The 21,243-nt window shown below is 48.2% G+C and overlaps 1 protein-coding gene across 6 annotated transcripts in view; it reads left to right on the top strand.

Moving 5' to 3' along the window:
- The window catches only part of CFAP251 (cilia and flagella associated protein 251), a 74,208-nt gene extending 54,042 nt beyond the window's left edge, over positions 1 to 20,166 (top strand). For 2 of the 6 annotated variants that reach the window (XM_084762667.1, XM_084762668.1), the window contains 3 exons: positions 15,067 to 15,295; positions 16,790 to 16,891; positions 19,134 to 20,163. In XM_084762667.1, coding sequence (XP_084618793.1) covers positions 15,067 to 15,295; positions 16,790 to 16,891; positions 19,134 to 19,246 — 444 coding nt within the window. In that variant the 3' untranslated portion in view covers positions 19,247 to 20,163. Of the gene's footprint in view, positions 1 to 15,066; positions 15,296 to 16,789; positions 16,892 to 19,133 lie in introns of those variants that run through there. The other 4 variants (XM_084762669.1, XM_084762670.1, XM_084762671.1 and 1 more) reach the window with 4 other exon arrangements.
- The last annotated feature ends 1,077 nt before the right edge of the window (positions 20,167 to 21,243 follow it).

Below are 21,243 nucleotides of genomic sequence, written 5' to 3'. Positions count from 1 at the left end.
TTAGCTGTCTTTCCAGCCCTCGGAAGTTCAAGGTTATTCTCAGCTGTGTAAGCAAGTCCTAGGCTAGCCTGGGCTACATAAGACCTTGCTTCACTGGACACAGTGCTACGCATCTGTAATTTCAGTACTCGGAGGGCAGAGATAGGTAGATCTCTGTGAGTTTGAGGCCAGCCTGCTCTACAAAGCAAGTCCAGACAGCCAGGGCTACACAGAGAAACCCTGTCCTGGGGGGTGGGGTGGCATGGGGTGGGGGAACAACCAAAGTGAAATTAAAAAAAAAAAAAAACCCTGCCTCAAAAAACCCCAAATGACAAAAACCATTTACTTGGGCGAGAGTGGCAGTTCTCAACAGTGGATCAAGATCCCGTTGGCAAACCAGTATCTCCAAAAATATTTACACTGTGATTCCTAACAGTAGCAAAATTACAGTTGTGAAGTAGCAACAAAATAATGTTATGGTTGTGGTCACCACAGCATGAGGAGCTATGTTAATGGGCCTCGGCATTAGGAAGGCTGAGAGCCACTGGGATAGAGGCATAGCTCAGTGTAATGGGTCTTGTCTGGCCAAGGTCCCAGTTCCATTGCAGCATCCAACCCTACACTCCTTACTGTGCACACGAGTGCACTTACTCTCTGGAGATGTTGTCTGAAGTTCCCATGATCCAGTGTGCAGATTTTGTTAACTCATGCACCTGTATGTCAGAAGCTGCACAAGATGTTTCTGATCTTCTCCTCCTCCTCCTCCTCCTCTTCCTCCTCCTCCTCCTCCTCCTCCTCCTCCTCTTCTTCTTCTTCTTCTTCTTCTTCTTCTCCTCCTTTTTGTTGTTTGTTTTCTGAGACAGGGTTTTTCTGTGTGGCCTTGACTGTCCCAGAACTCACTCTGTAGACCACCAGGCTGGCCTCAAACTCACAGAGATCTGCCTGCCTCTGCCTCCTGGGATTAAAGTGCTGGGGTTACAGGCATGCAACCCCTATACCTGAATGATCTGTTGTTCTTATGTCAGATTTATAGCAATTAAAAACAAAATCTCTTCAGGGCTTTAAAATCTCTGACCCTGGGCTCTGCTGAGGTTCATGGAACACTTCCTATGAGAACACAACTGTTCCACCACCCCTCCACCTGACTTCCCTAAGAAGTTGTGCAGAGAAGTTGGCCTAGCCAGCTTGGGGATAGATACACAAGACTTCAGTGCAGAGCCGAACCAGCCCCGACCCAAGGCCGTGCAGTGTTCATAATTTTCTTACATCATTACAGCCATCTCTGGATTTGAAGATAGTACAGTACATTGAAGTCAAATTTCACAAGAATACAACCCTCCCCAAAGAATTCCTAGCCCCCCTTTCTTCTACAGAAAGGTGCACATACACAGAGTGTTGCCTAGCGGGCTGATTGAAGAGGGGGATTTTTCCAAGTCTTCATTTTGTTCCTTGGTTTGTTTTGAGTCCCTACGTAGCACAGGCTGGCAGTTCTCCAGCCCCTCTTCAGAGTAGTGTAGATAGATAGATGGTAGGTGTGCGCCACACCCTATTTTAGATGAACAGTGAGCAAAGCGTGTAACGCCATAGAAGGAGCCAGAAGGAAGTGCCCAGGCTCTACCACTGGCAGAGTCAGGAAGTCGCCTCTAATGTCCATCTGACTGGGAGGACCGCCTGCGCGCTGCTGGCTCCCTCCTCTCATGTGCCTCACACAGCATTGAGTAATCTGGGCTGTTCTGTAGTGACTTAAGATCAGTGCGACCTCTCAGGTCAATAAATTTAAGGCTAATCCTGGTAGAAACATATGTGCCCCCAGCAAGCGCCCCAATAGCAGGCGCTCAGCACGTGTTAACTGAATGAGTGAGTAAATGAGCACATGGCGCCCAGTGGCCTCATTCAACTGCAAGGACGAAGAGAAAATCAGGAAAACCTGGCATTACTGTTTGATCTCAGATAATTGCCAAGTTCCTTAATGTACTGGGCAATCTCAGGAGTGGAGAATTCTACCCAAGTGTTTAGAGAGAAATTGCTTGACTTTTCAAGTATGTGTATGTGTGCGCTCTCTCTCTCTCTCTCTCTCTCTCTCTCTCTCTCTCTCTCTCTCTCTCTCTCTCCATGATGCATATGTGAAAGTCAAAGGGCGACTTGCTGGAGTTTTCTTTCCTACCTACCATGTAGGGCCCAGGAATTGAGCCCAGGTTATCACTCCTGGTAGCAAGCACCTTTATCCATCTCTTCAGCCCTGACACATCTCATTTTAAGAATGTATACTGTATACTGCAGGCTGGAAAGATGCCTAGAAGGTAAGATCACTGACCACATTTCTTGAATACCTAGGTTCAATTCCGGGCACCCACATGGTAGCTCACAAACATCTGGTAACGCTAACTCCAAGAGATTTGATACCCCTTTCTTCCTCTGCATGCACAAAGCATGCGTGTGGTGCACAGACATACATGCTGGGCAAAAACCCATACACATTAAAAACATTTATTTATTTCTATTTTTCTGGGGTTTTTTGATACAAGGTTTCTCTGTGTAGCCTTGGCTCCCCTGGACTCGCTTTGTAGACCAGGCTGGCCTCAAACTCACAGAGGTTCTCCTGCCTTCCAAGTGCTGGGATTATAAGCATGCACCACCACACCTGGCTTATAATAAATTTTTTAAAAGTTAAGAAAAGGATATATTCTCTAGAGAAAATGTCACACATGTAAGATGGTACCCATAGGGAAGGGGCAGTTACTGCAGGATTGTTAACTGCAGCAACAACTGAAGAAACTGGCCTGGAGAGATAGCTCAGCAGTTAAGAGCACTGGCCACTTTTCTGGAGGACCCAGGTTCAATTCCTAGCACCCACATGGCTGCACAGCTGTCTGTAACTTCGGTTTCAGGGGACCTAACACCTTCTCCTGGCCTTTGAGGACACTAGGCACACACATAGAATACAGACATTCATGCACGCAAAACACCCATACACATAAAACAAAGTTCTTAAAAATTGAAACAATTCTAATGCCCAATGATGGGAGATAGGATCAATAAAATAAGGCGGGCCTGTACTCAGGAGCCATTGAAAGTGAGATTGACGGGCTAGCCTGGGCTCAGTGGAGTGCTCAGCTCACCAAAGCTCTGGGTTCAGAGCTCACCAAAGCTCACCAGCACTACATAAAATCAAGTGCATCTCTGTAACCCCAGCATTCTGTCTTGGAGGAGAGTGAGAGCAAGGATAGAAGCCTCTAGTTACATGGATAATTACTTATACGGCCAGACCTGGTGGCGGTGCATGCCTGTCCTCCGACTACTCCGGAGGCTGCGGCAGGCCGGAGAATGACAAGTTCAAGGCCTGTCTGGGCAGCAGAGTAAGACCTTGTCTCAAAATGAACTTAGTGGCATCTCAGTGGTAGTGCGTGTGTGAGGGTCCTGGGTTCCGTCCTCCGTAGCACCCAATAATCGTGTGTATTTGTGTGCCTAACCTGAAGGAACAGGTTCCAAGCCTGTAATGACACTCATTCCTGGGGGGCTGCAAGTTGGGCGATCGCTCTCTTCCTACTTCCTACATATAGTCTGAGGTGAGCTGGGACCTCCGGGATCAACTGAAATCTGACTGTGGTCTCCTTCAGCAGGCTCCGGCCTGCCCGGTCTCTGCATGTGACATCACCCCAGGCCTGATGTTCATCTCTCCCTCGATTTGCACACAAACACGAAGCCTGCTCCCCCAGGAACATTCTTGAGGTGCCAGAAAGGGTCACACATAACTGCACTTCACTGCATGGGGCCACCCTCCATGAGCTTCGTGATGCGCCTCCACCCCGCTGGGATCTCTCCTGCTACCACCCCTAGCTCTTCCTACCTCCTGCCTCGGGAGCCCTGGGAACACCCACCTTCCCCTTGGCTCTCCTCAGCTTCTATCTCCTGGGCAGGTGTGTCAGCCCATCAAGGGTCTAAAAATGAAAAGCCTGCTTGCTTAACAGCTTCCCTGTCCCCTCAGCAGGCAGCGTGCTTGTGAAGGGGGCAGGGGCTACTACTTATGTTTTCACGCTATTTTCTTAAACTACCAGCACATAGTTTGCATTGCTTTTGTATTCAGGACAACAACAACAACAACAAACAAACAAAAAACAAAAGACAACACACAAGAGCCTCTCAAAGCCGGTCATGCTAGTCTGTTAGGCTGTGGTCCCAGCAGGGGTAGGGGTCGTAGCCAATTGGTGGAGGGGTTGTCATGAGTACAGCTCCGCCTCTGGAAAAGCCCCCAGGGCTCCTAGTAGGTTGGAGCCTGCTCTGAAAAGTAATACCAGGAGGTTATTTCCACCTTAAGGTAAGAGAAGTGGCCCAGTGTTCTAGGGGAGGCCTGACTGGGGGAGGCTTGCAGCAGGACGGTCACCCAGCTAGTTTCCTGCAGAAAGGTGGCAAGGCAAAAATATTTATACATTAACACTGGAGTAAATCCCAGAATACCTGTGAGCCACTGGATAAAGCAAGCAGGAAATGACACTGTAACCCCAAGTGTGAAGCAGATGGAGGGGGGGGGGAGCATGCTTTTCTCTTGCACACTCAGTGTGCACCTGATACCATGAAGTCCTGTGGGCTCTGGAACTCTTGGTGGCCCCAGGAAGCATGCAGGCCCTTGCTTTATTTATCCTACCCATTTAACAGGTGGTGAAAGTGAGGCTTGGAGCAGGGAGGGAGTTTGCATGGCCACTCTGCTACTGAGGGCAGAGCCAGAGTTTGAACCACACAGGCTCAGCCCAGACCCAGGATGTGCCCTGGTGCAAAGAAGGGGAGATGTTGATCCCTGCATGCCGCTGGATTTCCGGGTTTTTGTTTGTTTCTGTGCCAGGCGAGCACCTGACCACTGAGCTGCACCCTGCCCAAGGCATGTACTCTTTCTTATGCTCCACTGTTGGTAGCTTTCACAGCAAGTGTGCATCGACCTCTACCTTCATGCTTATAAAAGACTGGATGGAGAACAGAGATGTTGGGAAAAATATATTCTTTTTTTTCTTTCTTTTTTCTTTTTTTGGTTTTTCGAGACAGGGTCTCTCTGTGTAGCCTTGGCTGTCCTGGACTCACTTTGTAGACCAGGCTGGCCTTGAACTCACAAAGCTCCACCTGCCTCTGCCTCCCAAGTGCTGGGATTACAGGCGTGCGCCACCATGCCTGGCTTTGCCTACCTCCTTAAAAACTACTTTACTGTAGAATAACACACGGCATACAATGTACCTATTTAGAGTGTGCAGTTCAGTAGGTTTTAGGTTGTTTACAGAACTGTGCAGTCATCAACCCTGTGCATCCCCAGGATATTGTCATCCTCCAAAGAAGCCCATACCCATTATCAGCCACTTTCTGCCCCTCCTCCCCCTGCCTTGGCAACTGCCAATCTGTCCTCTGTCTGTGCAGCCTTGTCTATTTTTGATTGCATAAAAATAGATCATACAGTATGTGATACGTCTGGCTTAGTTCATTCGGTTTGGCATGTTCAAGATTCATTCAAAATGTAGCATGCATCACCTTCACCTTTTTATTTTTTAATATTTAAGTTTTTAATCTGTTCGTTCTTGTTTGTTTGAGACAGGGTCTTTCTAGATAGCCCTATCTCTCCTGGAACTCACTATGTAGACCAGGCTGGCCCTGAACTCACAGATATTCAGGTGCCTTTGTCCCCCAGTGTGCTGGGATCAAAGCCACCACACCTGGCTAATATTTTTATTCTTTAAATTTTTCATTTTTGACCTATTTTTATGTGTATGAATATTTTGCCTGCTACACTCAGAAAATGGGGTCAGATCCCCTGGAACTGGGACTGTGGATGGTTGTGAGTCACTATGTGGAAGCTGGGAACTGAACCTGGATCCTCTGCGGGAGCAAGAAATGTTAACTGCTATTTATTATTTTCTGGTTTTGCTTTTTTTTTTTTTTCAAGACAGGGTTTCCCTGTGTAGCCTTGGCTGTCCTTTGTAGACCAGGCTGGCCTCAAATTCACAAAGTTCTGCCTGCCTCTGCTTCCCCAAATGCTAGGATTACAGGCATGCGCCACCACACCCAGCTTACTTATTATTTTTTAATTATGTACTTGTGTGTGTCTCTGCATATAAATTTGAACACAGGAGTACATGTAACACTCTTTCTTTTTAACTCTACTTTATTTGGGGCATTTAGGCCTCAACCTCCCTTCCAATCTCCCAACCTTACCTAGGAGAGAGATGGTGGGTTTTTTTGTTTTTTTGGTGTTTTTTTTTTTTTTTTTTCTTGAGACAGGGTCTCTCTATGTTAGCCTTGTCTGTCCTGGACTTGCTTTGTAGACCGGGTTGGCCTTGAAATCACAGTGATCCACCTGCCTCTGCCTCCCAAGTGCTGGGATTAAAGGTGTGTGCCACCACGCCTGGCCTGAGAGAGATGGTTAGTAGGGAGAGGGGGCCCCTTCACTTCTCCCTGCTATTTAGGGTCAACTGGGTTCTTTTTTTTTTTTAAGATTTATTTATTTATATAGTATTCTGCCCATGTGTGTGTGCCTGCACACCAGAAGAGGGCACCAGATCTCTTTATAGATGGTTGTAAGCCACCATGTGGTTGCTGGGAATTGAACTGGCAACCTTTGGAAGAACAGACAGTGCTCTTAACCTCTGAGCCATCTCTCCAGCCCCAGCTAGGTTCTTTTAGGATATACCTGTCTCCGCCAAGCCACTGCTCTCCGAAGTGCTGCTCTCCATCTGTCTGTTCCAAACCTCTACACTGTCCACCTCTGATCTCTTCCAACTGCTACAGGTACACACCAACACCACACACCACACAGCGTTCTCTCAGTGTTCTTACTTATAGCCTCAGAGGTCATACCCCTCTCCCTGCTGCATCACCAGCTGGCAAAGGCCACGCCCCTCAGGAGACAATTAACAAGAGCGGACAACCTAAAGCTCAAACTAAAATCCTACATTTGAGATTAGAACAAAAACATATTTACATATCACAACTGAGTTTACAAAAAAACACAAGACTTCCATTACAAGTGCAGTTACTTACTGGGGCCAGAAAAGTCTCCCGACAGAGTAGCAACTACTTTTAACTGCAGTGATGAGGATGAGGATGCAGATGAGGATGAGGATGGTGGTGGTGATGATGTCATCATGATGATGATGATCTCTCTCTCACTCTCTCTCTCTCTCTCTCTCTCTCTCTCTCGTTTTTTCAAGACATGTTTTCTATGTAGCCCGGGCTGTCCTGGACTCGCTTTGTAGACCAGGCTGGCCTCGAACTCACAGTGATCCGCTTGCCTCTGCCCCCCAAATGCTGGGATTAAAGCCATGCACCACCACACCTGGCTGATGATGGACCTTTTTAAATTTTTTGGATTTCTTTGTTTTATTTACCCAAATGAGTATTTTACCTACATGTATGTTGATGCACGGAGTGCATGCCTGATGCAGGTGGAGGTCAGAAGAGATTAGACGTGCAGAAGCTGTAGTTCTGCATGGTTTTGAGCCATACACGGGTGCCGGAATCCAGATCCTTCACAGGGGCAGTCAGTGCTCCCAACAGCTGAGCCATCTTTTTGATCCCCTTTCATTCCTTTTATTGCTGAATAATATTCTATTGGTGAATTTGCCGCGTTGTATTTGTGCACGGGCTGATGGGCCTTTGGGTTGTTTCTAGCACGGCACTATCATGAGTGATGCTGTCCTGTGCAGTGCTTGTGTGGATGGCTCTCCATTTCTCCTGTGCGTGTGCTAACGAGTGGAATCGCCTCGCCGGGTGGGAGTTCTGTGTGTGCCTGTTAGGGGATTTTTATCCATGTTGTTTCTTGACTGGAAACCAGCATGCATCCGGGTGCCTCAGTGTGCCCAGGACCCGATCAGAATTTCTGACAGTGGGTGGGTACCTCGCCCACCTACTCTCGTGGTTTTGGGAAAAGCTACAGGACTTGGCATTCAGGGCAGGACCATCTCTTTAAAACCTTTAGAAGGACGCATGCTACATACGCTCTCCCATTAGCCACTCACTAGCCGTGCGTCTGTTGTCTGATGGACTGTTGCAATTCCACAATGTAATCTGTCACTTTCAAGTTACTGAAAGGCCCCATAGGGCAGACATAATGCTGCCAAGAAGTGGCCCTGCCATAGAAGCCACAAAGTGCTCCTTTTAACTGGGAAGGTAAAAGTGCTCTGCTTAAAAAGGAACAAAGGGTCAGGCTGAGTGCTCACTGAGCACATGCAGTTCCATAGGTTCCATACCTAGGACCACAAAACAGTGATAATAACAACAAAGACAGAAGGAAGTGTTCTAATACCTATGGTGAGAACAAAGCAAACCTGTAAGAAAATGCTGGGGTGGGCAACCAGGAGAGGGCACGGGGCGTGGGGGATGAGCTGCTGCAAAGGACTGACTTGCCATATGTCCTTTAATCCCAGAGCTCAGGAGGCAGAGGCCGGCAGATCTCTGTGAGTTCAAGGCCAGCCTGGCCTTCAAAGTGAGTCAGAGCAGCCAAGGCTACACAGAGAAACCCTGTGAGGCAGGAAGAGGGCGTGGGCAGTGTGGAGAGTCCTCCATCCTCCTGACCCCATGACACTCTCATGGAAGGACGCATGCCGGTCCCCCAGAGCCACCTCCTCAAAAGGAAAGTGGCCTCGGTTCACGTATATCATGTTGCTCTCCATTTAATAGGGAGCTTATAAAACTTAATTATGAAACGGGATTCAGAAGCCCTCGGTGACTTCCTGTGGCTGACAACAGGGATTGCAAACCAAAAGGCCTTCAGGGTTCAGTACAGGGCTGAAGGAAAATCGATCTGTGGGAGGGACTCAGGCCACCAAGATCAGCTCAGCCTTGTGTCGCAGGGCCTGAGGTGGCAACACCAACAAGGGACAACATGCTGTATATCTAAATGTTTAAAATTATTGGTCAGGTAAGAAATCATTCAGTAAATATTCTACTTCAATTAAGCCAAGGCTGAGGCCGTTCTAGAAGCCGGGTCACATGAGCTAGGGCAGGAAGTGGTTACTCCAAATAAGGCTTTTGAGGGGATTTTTTAATTTTAATTTTAATTTTTTTTGAGATGGTATCTTACTATCCCTGGCTGTTGTGAAACTCATGTAGACCAGGCTGGCCAGAAACTCACAGAGATCCTCCTGCATCTGCCTCCTGAGTGCTGGGATGAAAGGTGGGCACCACCAGGGTCAGTACGGATTTTTGTTTTTGTTTTGTTCCAAAAGGCTTTATCAGATTTTTTAAAAAGAGGTTTTTTGTTTTTGTTTTTTGCTTGCTTATTATTTATCAGAAACAAGGTCTCTCTGTGTAGTCCTGGCTGTCCTAGAGCTTGCTGTGAAAGCAGGCTGGCTTCTTCAAACTCAGAGAGAGCCTCCTGTCTCTGCCCTCCCTAGTGCTGGGATTAAAGGCAGGCGCCACCAGGTCAGACTGATCTTTACTTTTAGTTTTGTGTGTGTGATTGCAGGTGCTCCCAGAAGCCAAAAAGGGAGTATCAAGTCCTTTGAGGCTGGAGTGACAGGCAGCTGCCAGCGGCTGAACTTGGGTCCTCCACAAGAGCTCTTTTAACAAGAGCCATCTCTCCAGCCCCGCTCTTGTGAACTTTAAAGAACCCCTCCGTGGTCCATCACCGTCCACTCCCTCCGTTCACTCATGTCTTCATTCCTGTTTCTCTGAGCGACTAAGCAGTCAGGCTCTGTGCGGCCCCAGCACAGAGGAAGTAGAGTTGAGAGTGGCTGCTGCTGCAGCGTCCCAGGAGAACAGACCGACCCAAACCGGGAGCTCTCTGCCCTGCAGCTGCCACCTGTCCTAGCTCTGCTGAAAGCCACAGCCTTAGTCTGCATCAATGTCACCCCTGTGAACCCTCTCCCCTCCCCCAGGCAAGTGTAGAGCCTCCTGAGGACTTGTAAACAAAGCTCGTTTTTGGACACACACACACACACACACACACACACACACACACACACACACACACACTTGTTAAAAAGCCCTCCGGGGCCATTTTGGCCTGAACAGTTTGAGAACCCTCACCTAGAAGCCAGGCTTCTCAACCTCGGCCACACTTCAAATCACCTGGGGAACTTTTAAATAGTATGACTGACGCTGCGCCCCAAACTAATGAAATCAGGATCGATGGGCGAGGGAGCTGCCCTCAGAACTATGGCATCTCTCCAGGTGGAAGGAACAGACCACAGCCTCAGCGGAGGACGGCCTAGGATGAGAATAGCATAGATAGCTCGGCAGATGACTACCAGAGCATTGTATGCTGGGCGTCTGGGCCTCCCGGATCTCCAGAGTCACGGTCACACCAGGGCATCCAGAAGGCGCTGGGAGGACCATGTCCATCACCACAGTCCTCCCCCTAAGCACGAACTTTATCTAGTCATGCGGCAGAACCTGTCTCTGTCGCTAACGCTTGCAGACAGGCTCAAGAGGGGGTTTCCGGGAAGCCAAGCTGCCAACTCACCATTTACCATTATTATTATGAGTGTGCGTGGCACGTACATGTGGAGGTCAGAGGGCAGCTTTGAGGAGTCAGTCTCTCACCGGGGATGGAACTGAAGTAGCCAGGCTTGTGCGGCAAGCCCTTTTCCCCACTGAGCCATTTTGCCAGCCCCTGCCGTGATCTTAGAGAAGAAGAGGCGAATGACCTACTAAGTGGCACTAGCCAAGATCTTGGGACTCTGGGTATGACAAATGCAGGCATTTCAGTTCCCTTTGTCACCACAGTCCCCTACTGAGGAATCTAGTGAAATCACATATTATGTCAGCAACATATATGTATTATAATTTATATACTTATAACTTATAAATTTGATCATATGTCATTAACACAGAATTATAATTTATATTGTAATTACATGAATTCTAACAATCACAGTATAATTACTGTCGGTTCAGTCCCGACCTTGGGCAGACACTTTACTTGCATGCTTCAAAACAGCCCAGTGCAGGGTGGGGATGTAGCTAAGATGACAGAGTACTCACCTAGCGTGCAGGCAGGCCTGGATTCAATCCACAGCACAGCATAAGCCAGGCATGCCAGCACACGTCTATGAGATCAGAAGTTCAAGGTCATCCTCAGCTACATACCAGGTTTGAGGCCAACATGAGCTACATGAGACTCTGTCTCAAAAAGTAATTCACAACAGTGAAGCCCAGGGTAAATGCAGCAAAAACCAGCCCAGGGCTTACGCGTTATACTTTGCCCCCCCCCCTCAAGATGAGAAGGCTGAAGATAAGGAATGTTAAATAATGCACTGAAGATCCCATACACAGAAAATGGCAGTGTTAGAATTTGAAGAAAAGCCAGATGGTGGTGGCACACCCCTTTAATCCCAACAGGGGAGGCAGAGGCAGGTGGATCCCTGAGTTTGAGGCCAGGCTGGTCTACAGAGTGAGCTCCAGGACAGCCAAGGCTACACAGAGAAAACAAAAACAAAGAATTTGAACATGTATATCTGCTATCTGAAATTATGACTCTACTAAGTAAGTAATGGTGTGTATATATCTTAAGTGTTACAGTTATCAAATTTTTAAAAATATTTTTGTCATTTAAAAAATGTTTAGCTGGGTGGTGGTGGCACACATCTTTAAGGCAGAGGCAGGCAGATCTCTGTGAGTTCGAGGATAACCTGGTCTACAAAGAGAGTTCCAGAATAGCCAGGGCTATCCACAGAAGATCCTTGTCTTGAAAAAAACCAAAAGAAAAAAATGTTTGTGTGTGGGTGTTTTACACGTATGTGCGTTTGTGCACCTCCTGTGTGTCTGGGGCCCCCAGAGCTTGGAAAAGGGTATTTAGATCCCTTGGAACTGGAGTTACAGCTGGCAGTAAGCCACCATGTGGGTGTTAGGAATCAAACCTGGGTGTTCCACAAGGGCAGCCAGTGCTCTTAGCCACCTAGTCCTCTCTCCAGCCCAATATGATTACAATTATTAAAACTGGACCCAAGGCGTGGCTTAGAGGTTAGGAGTTTACAGTGAAAGTTACTATTTGTGAAGAGGATCCAGGCTCAGTTCCCAGCACCCACATGGCAGCTCACAACCATCCAGGGGAATCTAACACCTCTTTCTGGTCCCCTCAGGCTCCAGGCACATACATAATGCAAGCAAACACTCATACACATAAACTAAAAAGAAGTCAGTTTTTTGTTATTAAATTTTTTTTATGGTTTTTTTTTTTTTTTTTTTTTTTTTTTTTTTGGTTTTTCGAGACAGGATCTCTCTGTGTTAGCCTTGGCTGTCCTGGACTCACTTTGTAGACCAGGCTGGCCTCGAACTCACAGCGATCCACCCGCCTCTGCCTCCTGAGTGCTGGGATTAAAGGCGTGCGCCACCACGCCCGGCTTTTGTTATTAAAATTAAAAGTTTCTCTTATAGTATACACATGATACCAGTTTGGTTTTTTTTTTTTTTTTAACACAGGGTCTCTCTGTGAAGCCTTGGCTGTCCTGGACTCGCTTTGTAGACCAGGCTGGCCTCAAACTCACGTTGATCCACCTGCCTCTGCCTCCCGAGTGCTGGGATTAAAGGCGTGTGCCACCACACCTGGCGATACCAGTTTTTAATGTGCATAAAATTCATCTATAATCTAGTGCACAGTTGTGCAGCTGTGTGGAGTGTAAATGCTAACTATGTAGATGCTGACTGTGAAATAGCATCCTCACACACAGTGTGTACACACTTTTGGTCACAGCTCCTCGTAACCAGCAATGCAATTTCCCAAGAGCTCGGCGGGCTGCCAGCATCTGGCAGTTCTCTTTCACACATGAGGAAAAATGGTCACACCTTCCTTCTCCCTCCAACCTGACACATGTATCTTAAGCAGCAAAATTCTGTAAGGGGAAGAATGAAAATTAAGGCCCCAGCAGGCTCGAATGCTGCAGGGAACAGCTTGAGAGCAACAGGTTTTAAACGGTCTCATTTTTGAGTATCTTTAAAGTGAAAGTAAATAATCCCTGGTTTAGAGACAAGTGCTCCAATAACAGAACCCCATAAGCCAGTGAGGTAGCAAGAAAAGGAAAATTCATGTAGTGTTTCCACGCAGCGTGGAGGTCCATAGTGTCTCAAGAAAGTGGCACATGAGGAAATAGGGAGGTGGGGGTCTTCTTTTTCTTCTTCCTTTGGTTTTTTTTTTCCTTCCTTTTCTTTCTTTTTGTTTGTTTCAAGGCAGGGTTTCTCCTGGACTCACTTTGTAGACCAGGCTGGCCTTGAACTCACACAGATCCACCTGCCTCTGCCTCCCAAGTGCTGGGATTATGGGCATGTGCCACCATAACTGGCTTTTCTCTACAATTTTGTCAGTTCTTGCAGTATTAATCTCAGAATCAGCTTGTCAGTTTCCACAATAACAGAAAGGCCAGCTGGGCTTAGGGATTTCATTCAGTTGTTTTCTGGTGGTCCTGAGAGTGGAAACCCCGCAACCCCCCCCACCCCAGGCCTGGGGCATGCCAGACAAGTGATCAGTCTGAATGGCAGTCACCTTAGTACTCTTTTGTTTGTTTGTTTTGTTTTGTTTTTCGAGACAGAGTTTCTCTGTGTAGCCTCGGCTGTCCTGAACTCGCATTGAAGACCAGGCTGGCCTTGAACTCACAGGGATCCACCTGCCTCTGCCTCCCGAATGCTGGGATTAAAGGTGTGCAACACTACTGCCTAGCTGGGAAGGTACTTTTTTGTTTGTTTATTGAAATAGCATCTTGCTGGGCAGTGGTGGCAGAGGCAGGTGGATCTCTGTGAGTTCGAGGCCAGCCTGGTTTACAAGTGAGTCCAGGACAGCCAGGGCTACACAGAGAAACCCTGTCTTGGGGAAAAAAGAAAGAAAGAAACAAACAAACAAAGACAGAAAATGAAAAAGAAACAGCATCTCACTATCTAGCCCTGGCTAACTTAGAACTTCCTATGTCACACAGATTAACTTTGAATGTAAGACAATATTGCTGCCTGCTTCCTGATCATAAGGAAACCGGCATATGCCACTATGCCTGTTGTGTACCACTATGCCTAGCTAGATTCTGCCTTTAAAACGAACTAATGCATATGTCTCAGAGTGAGGAAGTGGCTGATACAGTGTAAGATCCTTAGGGTGAAAAGTGACACAGCAGAATAGTATTTGTGATAGTCCACATGGTATGGACAGAGTGACAACTATCAAGGCAGAACAAATGCCACAGACTGGGTGGCTTAAAACAAAATAAGTCAGGGCTGCATGGCTCAGGGGTTAAGAGTGCTTGCTGTGCCTGCAGAAGACCACAGTTTGGTTCCTGCACGCACGCATTAGGTGGCTCATAATCGCCTGTGACTCTAGCTCCAGGGTATTCAACGCCCTCTTCTGGCACACATAGGCACCTACACTCACATGTGCATATACAGAGAGATGCACATACATAGATGTAATTTTTTTAAAAAGTCTATTAAAAATATTTTATCGCCTTTAATCCCAGCACTCGGGAGGCAGAGGCAGGAGGATCACTGTGAATTCGAGGCCAGCCTGGTCTACAAAGCGAGACCAGGACAGCCAAGGCTACACAGAGAAACCTTGTCTTAAAAAATATTTTTTATTTTATTTTATTTCAACACTAAGCACTGAATCCTCTGTCCTCTGTCCTCTGACAGAATGTAAACTTGGTGTCAGCAGGGCCATATGCTCCCTGTGTCAGCTGTCAGGTTGGCTCCTTTCGGGCTCCTCCTACATTCTGACACTGCATTCTGTTTCCTGACCAAGAGGAAATGGGTGCACATGGCATCACACTGTGTTCAGCTCTGAGCTGTGATGGTATAATGATAAATGCATTGGATTAAAAGCCATCCCACTCCAGCATGACCTCATTTTATAATGATATCTGCAGTGACCCCATTTCTGATAAGGTCCCCAAGGTTAGGACTTCAGCATTCTTGGGGGCAGGGGACACACAACACAACCCGCAAATACATGTGCCTTTCCAGTTTTCACAAGTGCCATAACCAAGATTTTATTATTATTATTATTATTATTATTAATTATTATTAATTTATTTATTTTGGATTTTTGCGACACGCCCAGCCCTTATTTTTTTTTTAAACCAAGTATCTTTTTATGTTGACCATTGTCTTTGCTTTATTTTCTGATCTCTTCTCTAGATTGAGGACATGTTTAATGAAATCAAGTTTAGCGAATATGTGGACACTGGGAAGCTGATCAACAAAATCAACTTACCGGATTTCCTCAAAGTGTATATTAACCACAGGCCGCCCTTTGGCAACACCATGGAAGGCATCCAGGAGAGCTTTGACGTGCTCGGTTTCACCAATTCCGAAGGGAAGAAGGCTATTCGGAGAGAGGATTTCCTGAACTTGCTCCTCACTAAAGGTAAACTATGAGCCAGGACATCTGGTCGCACCCCCGTGCCATTCCCAGCAGAAAGAGCCCAGTTAGGGCAGGCCGACGCCTGGGATCTCCATCTGTGATGACGAACAGTCATGTGACAGGGCTTCCACCTCAGGGCCATCTTGTCGTGTCTTGTGTATATGACAAGTGCCGGTTAACGAAAAGGTCCCTGACCTAGAAATGAGAAACGTGATCCACGGGGCAGCGAGACGACACAGTGGGTAAAGGTGTTTGCCATGAAGCCTGGAGACCCGAGCTCAGCCCCCAGAATTCACATGGTGGGAGCAGTTGTACTCTGACCTCCAAGCGCCAGCCATGGCACATGCTCACTCCTTCCACCCACAAAAATAAATAAATTCAAATGCAAGAAAAATATTTGAAGAGAAGCATGCTTCGGCTCAGCTTCCCGGTCCCAGCCGCATGCTCACTTGCTTTGTTTTGTTTTGTAGCCCAGACTGGTCCTCAGCTGTTGAGGTCTTCATCCTCCTGCCTCAGCCTCCCTCGTGCTGGAATTAGAGGTGTACACCACCACACCCAGCTTGGCGTGTGGAACCCGGGAAGTGTTTGCCTGTTTATCAGTTTCCTTGGGCTAGAATAAGGTCAGGACAGGTTCGTGAAGCCAAGCCACACTGCAGTTGGACGGGTATTCCCATCTGTGATGTGTCTTGCGTATCTGACAGATGTGAGGCTCTTTCATTGCAAGCTAGGATGGCTCTAGAAGAGGAAATAAAGCAAGCTGAGCCTTCATTGCCGTGCCTCTTTCTACAAGCTCCGGCGTCTTCTCCCTAGCTTTATAACACCATATAAGGAAGTATCATGACAGAATAGGACTCTGTAGATCATCTTTCTGTCTAAAGAAATGGTAGATTACTTTTCTTTAAGCTCTCTGGCTATGGGCCAGTGAGATGGCTCATCGGGTAAATGTGCTTACTGCTAAGGCTGAGGACCAGAGTTTAGTCTCTAAGACCCACATAGTGGCAGGAGAGAACTCACAGAAGTTGTCCTCTGACCTCTTTCCAACATCTACCATGGCAGACACGTGCGCGCACACACACACACACATACACTAATAAACAAAGAAATAAATGTGAGAAAAAAAAAATCTCCAACTAGATGTGGTGAAATACGACTACAACCACAGCGCTTTGGAAGTGGAAGAAAGAAGATGCAAACTTCCCAGTCTGGGCTCCAGATGGTGCTTGCCTAGCAAGCTCAGAGGCCCCGGTTAGCCCCCCAGTACCACACACCCCAGACCTGGTGGCCCAAATCTGTAATCCCAGCACTTGGGAGGTAGGGGCAAGAGGATCAGGAGTTCAAAGGTCATCCTCAGCCTTACAGTTGAGTTTGAGGCCAGGCTGTGATACATGAGACCCAGCCTCAAAACAAACAAACAAAAGACCTTCTCCTGACTCTCCGCCCCAGACGTCAGCTGGAGCCCCAGAGTTAACCAGACTCCTTTTACCCTCCAATGCCCAGGTGAGCACATGACAGAGGAGGAGATGAACGACTGTTTCTCCACGCTGTTTGGCCTGAATCCCGAGGGCTGGAAATCGGAGCCTGCAGCCACCGCTAACCGAGGTACTTGGCCTGCCTTTGTCCGGGCTGGTAACCGACAATTGCAAATTTGTTGTAGACTTAACTGCATTTAGTTCTCCCGACTGATGCAAGCCGCTCTCCTTAGACCCTGCACACACCAGCGTCAGTCTGCTGGGAATCCCATGAATTAAGTGATGACGGAGCAAGTGAGCCATGGCCGTGGCTGCCAGAGGAGCGCGTTTGTTCCCGCTCGGCCTGCCCTGTAGTGCTTTCTGACCTTGTTCCTTTCTTTATCCCACGGGGCCACTCTTTATCTCTCCGGCTTCGGCAGATGCACACCAGCCATTCCTGGAGGGCGCAGTGAGGCAGCCATGGACAACTGGGTAGGCGGACAAACTCAGCTCCGGGCCGCCAGAACTTTAACGTTTCTTCTCTTTCTCTTCTTCCCTTCTCTCTCTAGTGTTAGTTTTCCTTCCCCTCTCCCTTCCTTTTCTTTCTTTCTTTTTCTTTTTTTTTTTTTCTGAGACAAAGTCTCACTATGTAGCCTTGGCTAGCCTGGGACTCACTATGTAGCCAACGCTGACTTCAAACTCACAGAAATTCACCTGCTCTCTCCTGAGTGCCAGGATTAAAGGAGTGTGCAACTATGCCTGGCATTAGTTTTTTTGTTTTTTGTTTTGTTTGCATTGAGATTGTCTTTTTATGTAGCCTGGGCTGGCCTTGGACCCCTGGCCTACCTGCCTTCACCTCCCAAGTGCCAGGATTACAGGTGTATGTTACCATATCTGGCTTCAAGTTCTTTCTCTTAAAAGTTTCCCCTAGCCAGGCATAGTGGCGCACGCCTTTAATCCCAGCACTCGGGAGGCAGAGGTAGGTGGATCGCTGTGAGTTCGAGGCCAGCCTGGTCTACAAAGTGAGTCTAGGACAGCCAAGGCTACACAGAGAAACCCTGCCTCAAAAAAAAAAAGCTTTTCTTTATGTCTTTCTATTCTCTCTCTCTCTCTCTGTCTCTGTCTCTCTCTGTTTCTCTCTCTGTGTGTGTGTGTGTGTGTGTGTGGTCAATTCTCCATGTAGGTCCTAATGATAGAACTCAGGTCTTCTGACTAAGTGACAAATGATTTCACCCACTGAGCCATTTCACCCACCCCTCTAGTTCCTTTGTCTTTCTTGTGTGTGTACACGTGTATGGTGTGCATGCGTGTGCTCTTGAATAGGTACACATGCATATGTGCCTGTGAGTGAGTATCGAGGCCAGAAGTGAGCACCATGTGTCTTCCTTGACCATTTTCCACCTCATTCACGAAGGCAGGGTGTCACCAAATCTGCAGCTTTTCAGTTCTGGCAAGTCCACTCAGCTAGCTCCAAGAGGCCCCATCTGCCTGGCAGGTTCTGGCTAGAAGGGACCTCCCCATTGTTGGGCTTTTATGTGGGTTCTGGGCATTTGAACTCCATCCTCACTGTGTGGCAAGCACTTTCTCCCCTAAGACATTTCCATCAGCTTCAAGTCTCCGAGGTCATACTAGCCTTGGGGTGTTGCTGGATGGTAAAGAGTTTTCCTCACATGATTGAAACCCTGGATCCTGTCCCCAGCACCAAACGAACAAAAGCTCCTCTTCCTCTTCTTGCTGTACCCCAAGAACGCCGCGCTTCATCTTAGCCAGCTGTCACGAACAGATGTTACCGTTGTGAGCTTAACTCAGGAAGAACCAATTCAGACAGCTCTTTCAGGCTTGCTTGGACTGGAGAAAAAAAAAATCTCTTCCAACAAGGCCAGGATAGCTTGTGGTCAGGACCCCACAGTTCCTGAGACTGTGGAAGCAGAGATTCCTGGCCTGTCTCCCTGCCACCTCTTCCTTTTATTGTCTGGCCAGGGTCGTTAGGACCTTGGTCAACAGGACTCCACTCCATAATGCACTGCTTTGGACTGTCAAGGGGTGACCCTTGGCTCCAAGTACTGCTGCCTACCCCACCCTTCTTTTCCTACAAGGATTTGGTTTTATGTGTATGGGTGTTTTGCCTCTGTGTATGTCTGTGTACCATGTGCATGCCTGGTGCCAGGGAAGTCAGAAGACAGCACCAGATCCCCTGGACCTGGAGTGACAGATGGTTGTGAGCCACCGTACGGGTGCTGAGACTACAACCCAGGTGCTTAACTGCCGAGCCATCTCTCCCGCCCACCTCCCACTTCTGTTTGGTGCCATTCCCTCGGGGTTTTTGAGACTTCCCTCTTATTAGGAGTCTTATCACTGGAAAGGCATTTGGTTTTCTTTTCTTGTCTGTCTAGATCAAAAAATCTGCCTCGAAAAAATACTTCCAGACGAAATCACTGCAGAAATATTCACGACAGAAATTCTTGGCTTAACCCTTTCCGACAGTCCTGAGCAGTTTGACCAGTGACGTCATGGAGAGTGTTGGCAGCACAAAGGACTTCGTGTGTGTGCTTGCACACCTGTGTGTGCGTTTTTCCCAAGAGGTGTTCCTTTTCCTGTACATGCCCAACCCCACCCTACTCCTCAGAGCATTTAGACATTAAAAGCAAATTTCTCTTAGGCAATGGAATTCACGAAGTTGGACTTGCACTGTCTGTGAAAGAAAAGAGTGGGTGGAGGCGAGAACAGGTCTGGCAGCCTGAAGGGGCCTCAGCCAGTGGCAGGCCTTCCCCATGATGTGGATGCTCCATGGAAGGCAGAGTCAGCCACTCAGGCCCACCCCCTGGAGTGCTGCCTGTACTGTTGGCCCCTGGGACTGGGAGGAGGTGTCCGGGCCTCCTGGGAGTGCCAGACTATTTTCTTTCTCAGCCAAACGCCCAGGCAGTAGTGCGTGGCCGTGGCCGTTACAAGGAGCATCACCGGTCATGCTTAACCCTGGTGGCCACTGCCAAAGAAAATTGCAGAAGCGACCTGGGTCCCACAGTCTGCATGTGGGCCGGAAGCCACACAGCCCTGCCCCTTCACGATGCAAATGACAAGGGCTGCTTCACCACCTGACCCTCTGCTGGGCCGCAGTGCACACAGTAGGCGAGAAACAGGGACATTAGGGGACATCTCTACATTTACAGTGACGTTTTGTTCCTGCACTGTGGCATAACAAGTGAAAGCTATGGTCTGCATTTAGAGTTTTGTCTTCAGTTCTGAGGTCTCCTTCCAGCAAGTGTCCCCAGTGGTGCCACTCATCACACGCAGTCCCGTGTACCTGCCCACCCCCACCAGGGCCTTCTCAGACAACAGCATTAATGAAGTATTTCTTTTGGGTGGGGTAGGGATTAAACGTTTCTTAAGGTCCTTTCTTTCCTTCTTATTTTATGTGCACTAGTGTTTTGCCTGCCTATATGTCTGTTTAAGGGTGTCAGATCCCCCGGAATTAGAGCTACAGACAGTTGTGAGCTGCCATGTGGGTGCTGGGAATTGAACCTGGGTCCTCTGGAAGAGTAGCCAGTGCTCTTATAACCACTGAGCCATCTCTCCAACCCCCCCAAAAAAACCCCTTCTGATCCTTTCCCTTGTGTAGTGTGAGGGAAACAGCACTGCGTATGTGCACATGCACCAAGCCCTCCTCATGGGTGTGCACTTGCAGGTTTGGCACAGTGACAGTCTCTGGAGCCGGCTGGAATAAGGAACAGAACCATCCATCCCGGGCTGTGTCACGGCGACCGTGGGGGCAGGCAGCAGGAGCACCCGCTCGTCCGAGCGTGTTCCTGGGGCTTGGCAACCGGATTCACACTTTGTTCTTTTTTTAAAAAAAAATCAGGGAAAAGAAACACAAGCTTTATGAATTGATTTTGCAGTTGCTAAGGGCCTAGGTGAAATATTCCCAAGTTAGCGAAAAAGTTCATAGGAATATTTTAGGGAACAGGGAACACCAAAACTGAAATTGGACGCAGCCTGGACATCGGGCAGTGGTTTCTTTTATCAAGCCTGGCTCCTTTTAATTTTGCAGTTCCTTACTACATATATTGCAGTGGTTGTCATGAGCAAAATCGTCAGTGCCGCCTGAACCCACCAGGGCTGGTGTCACCATCAGCGTGGTGACCTCTCCACGCTCGTCCAGCCAGAGAGTAGGAAGGCCAAGGTCCTAGTTACGGACCTTCCTCCAGGGAGCCCCAAATAGCCAGGAACAGCAGGACTGAGTGTGATGTCCCACCCCTCCCCCCGTCCCAGCCCGGCCAAGGGGCCCTTCTCCTTCTACCTGGGGACACTTCCAGCACGTGACTTGATTTTGTTGTCTCTCCACATATTTGACCAAGGTAGAGTCAGTCAGCATCTCAGGGCACTTGAGAGGCGAGGGCAGGCCAGCACCAGCACCCTGGTCCAGTGGTCCTAGTGACTGGGACAGTGCCGAATGGCTTGGACTCTTCTGCATGGAGAGGCCAAAGCTGTGACTGCAGAAAGCCATGG

The sequence above is a fragment of the Acomys minous genome (assembly GCF_964271855.1).
Source record: "Acomys minous genome assembly, chromosome: 16".
NCBI lineage: Eukaryota > Metazoa > Chordata > Mammalia > Rodentia > Muridae > Acomys > Acomys minous.
Note: the sequence above shows the minus strand (reverse complement) of the source record. Positions and strands in the feature narration are given on the sequence as shown.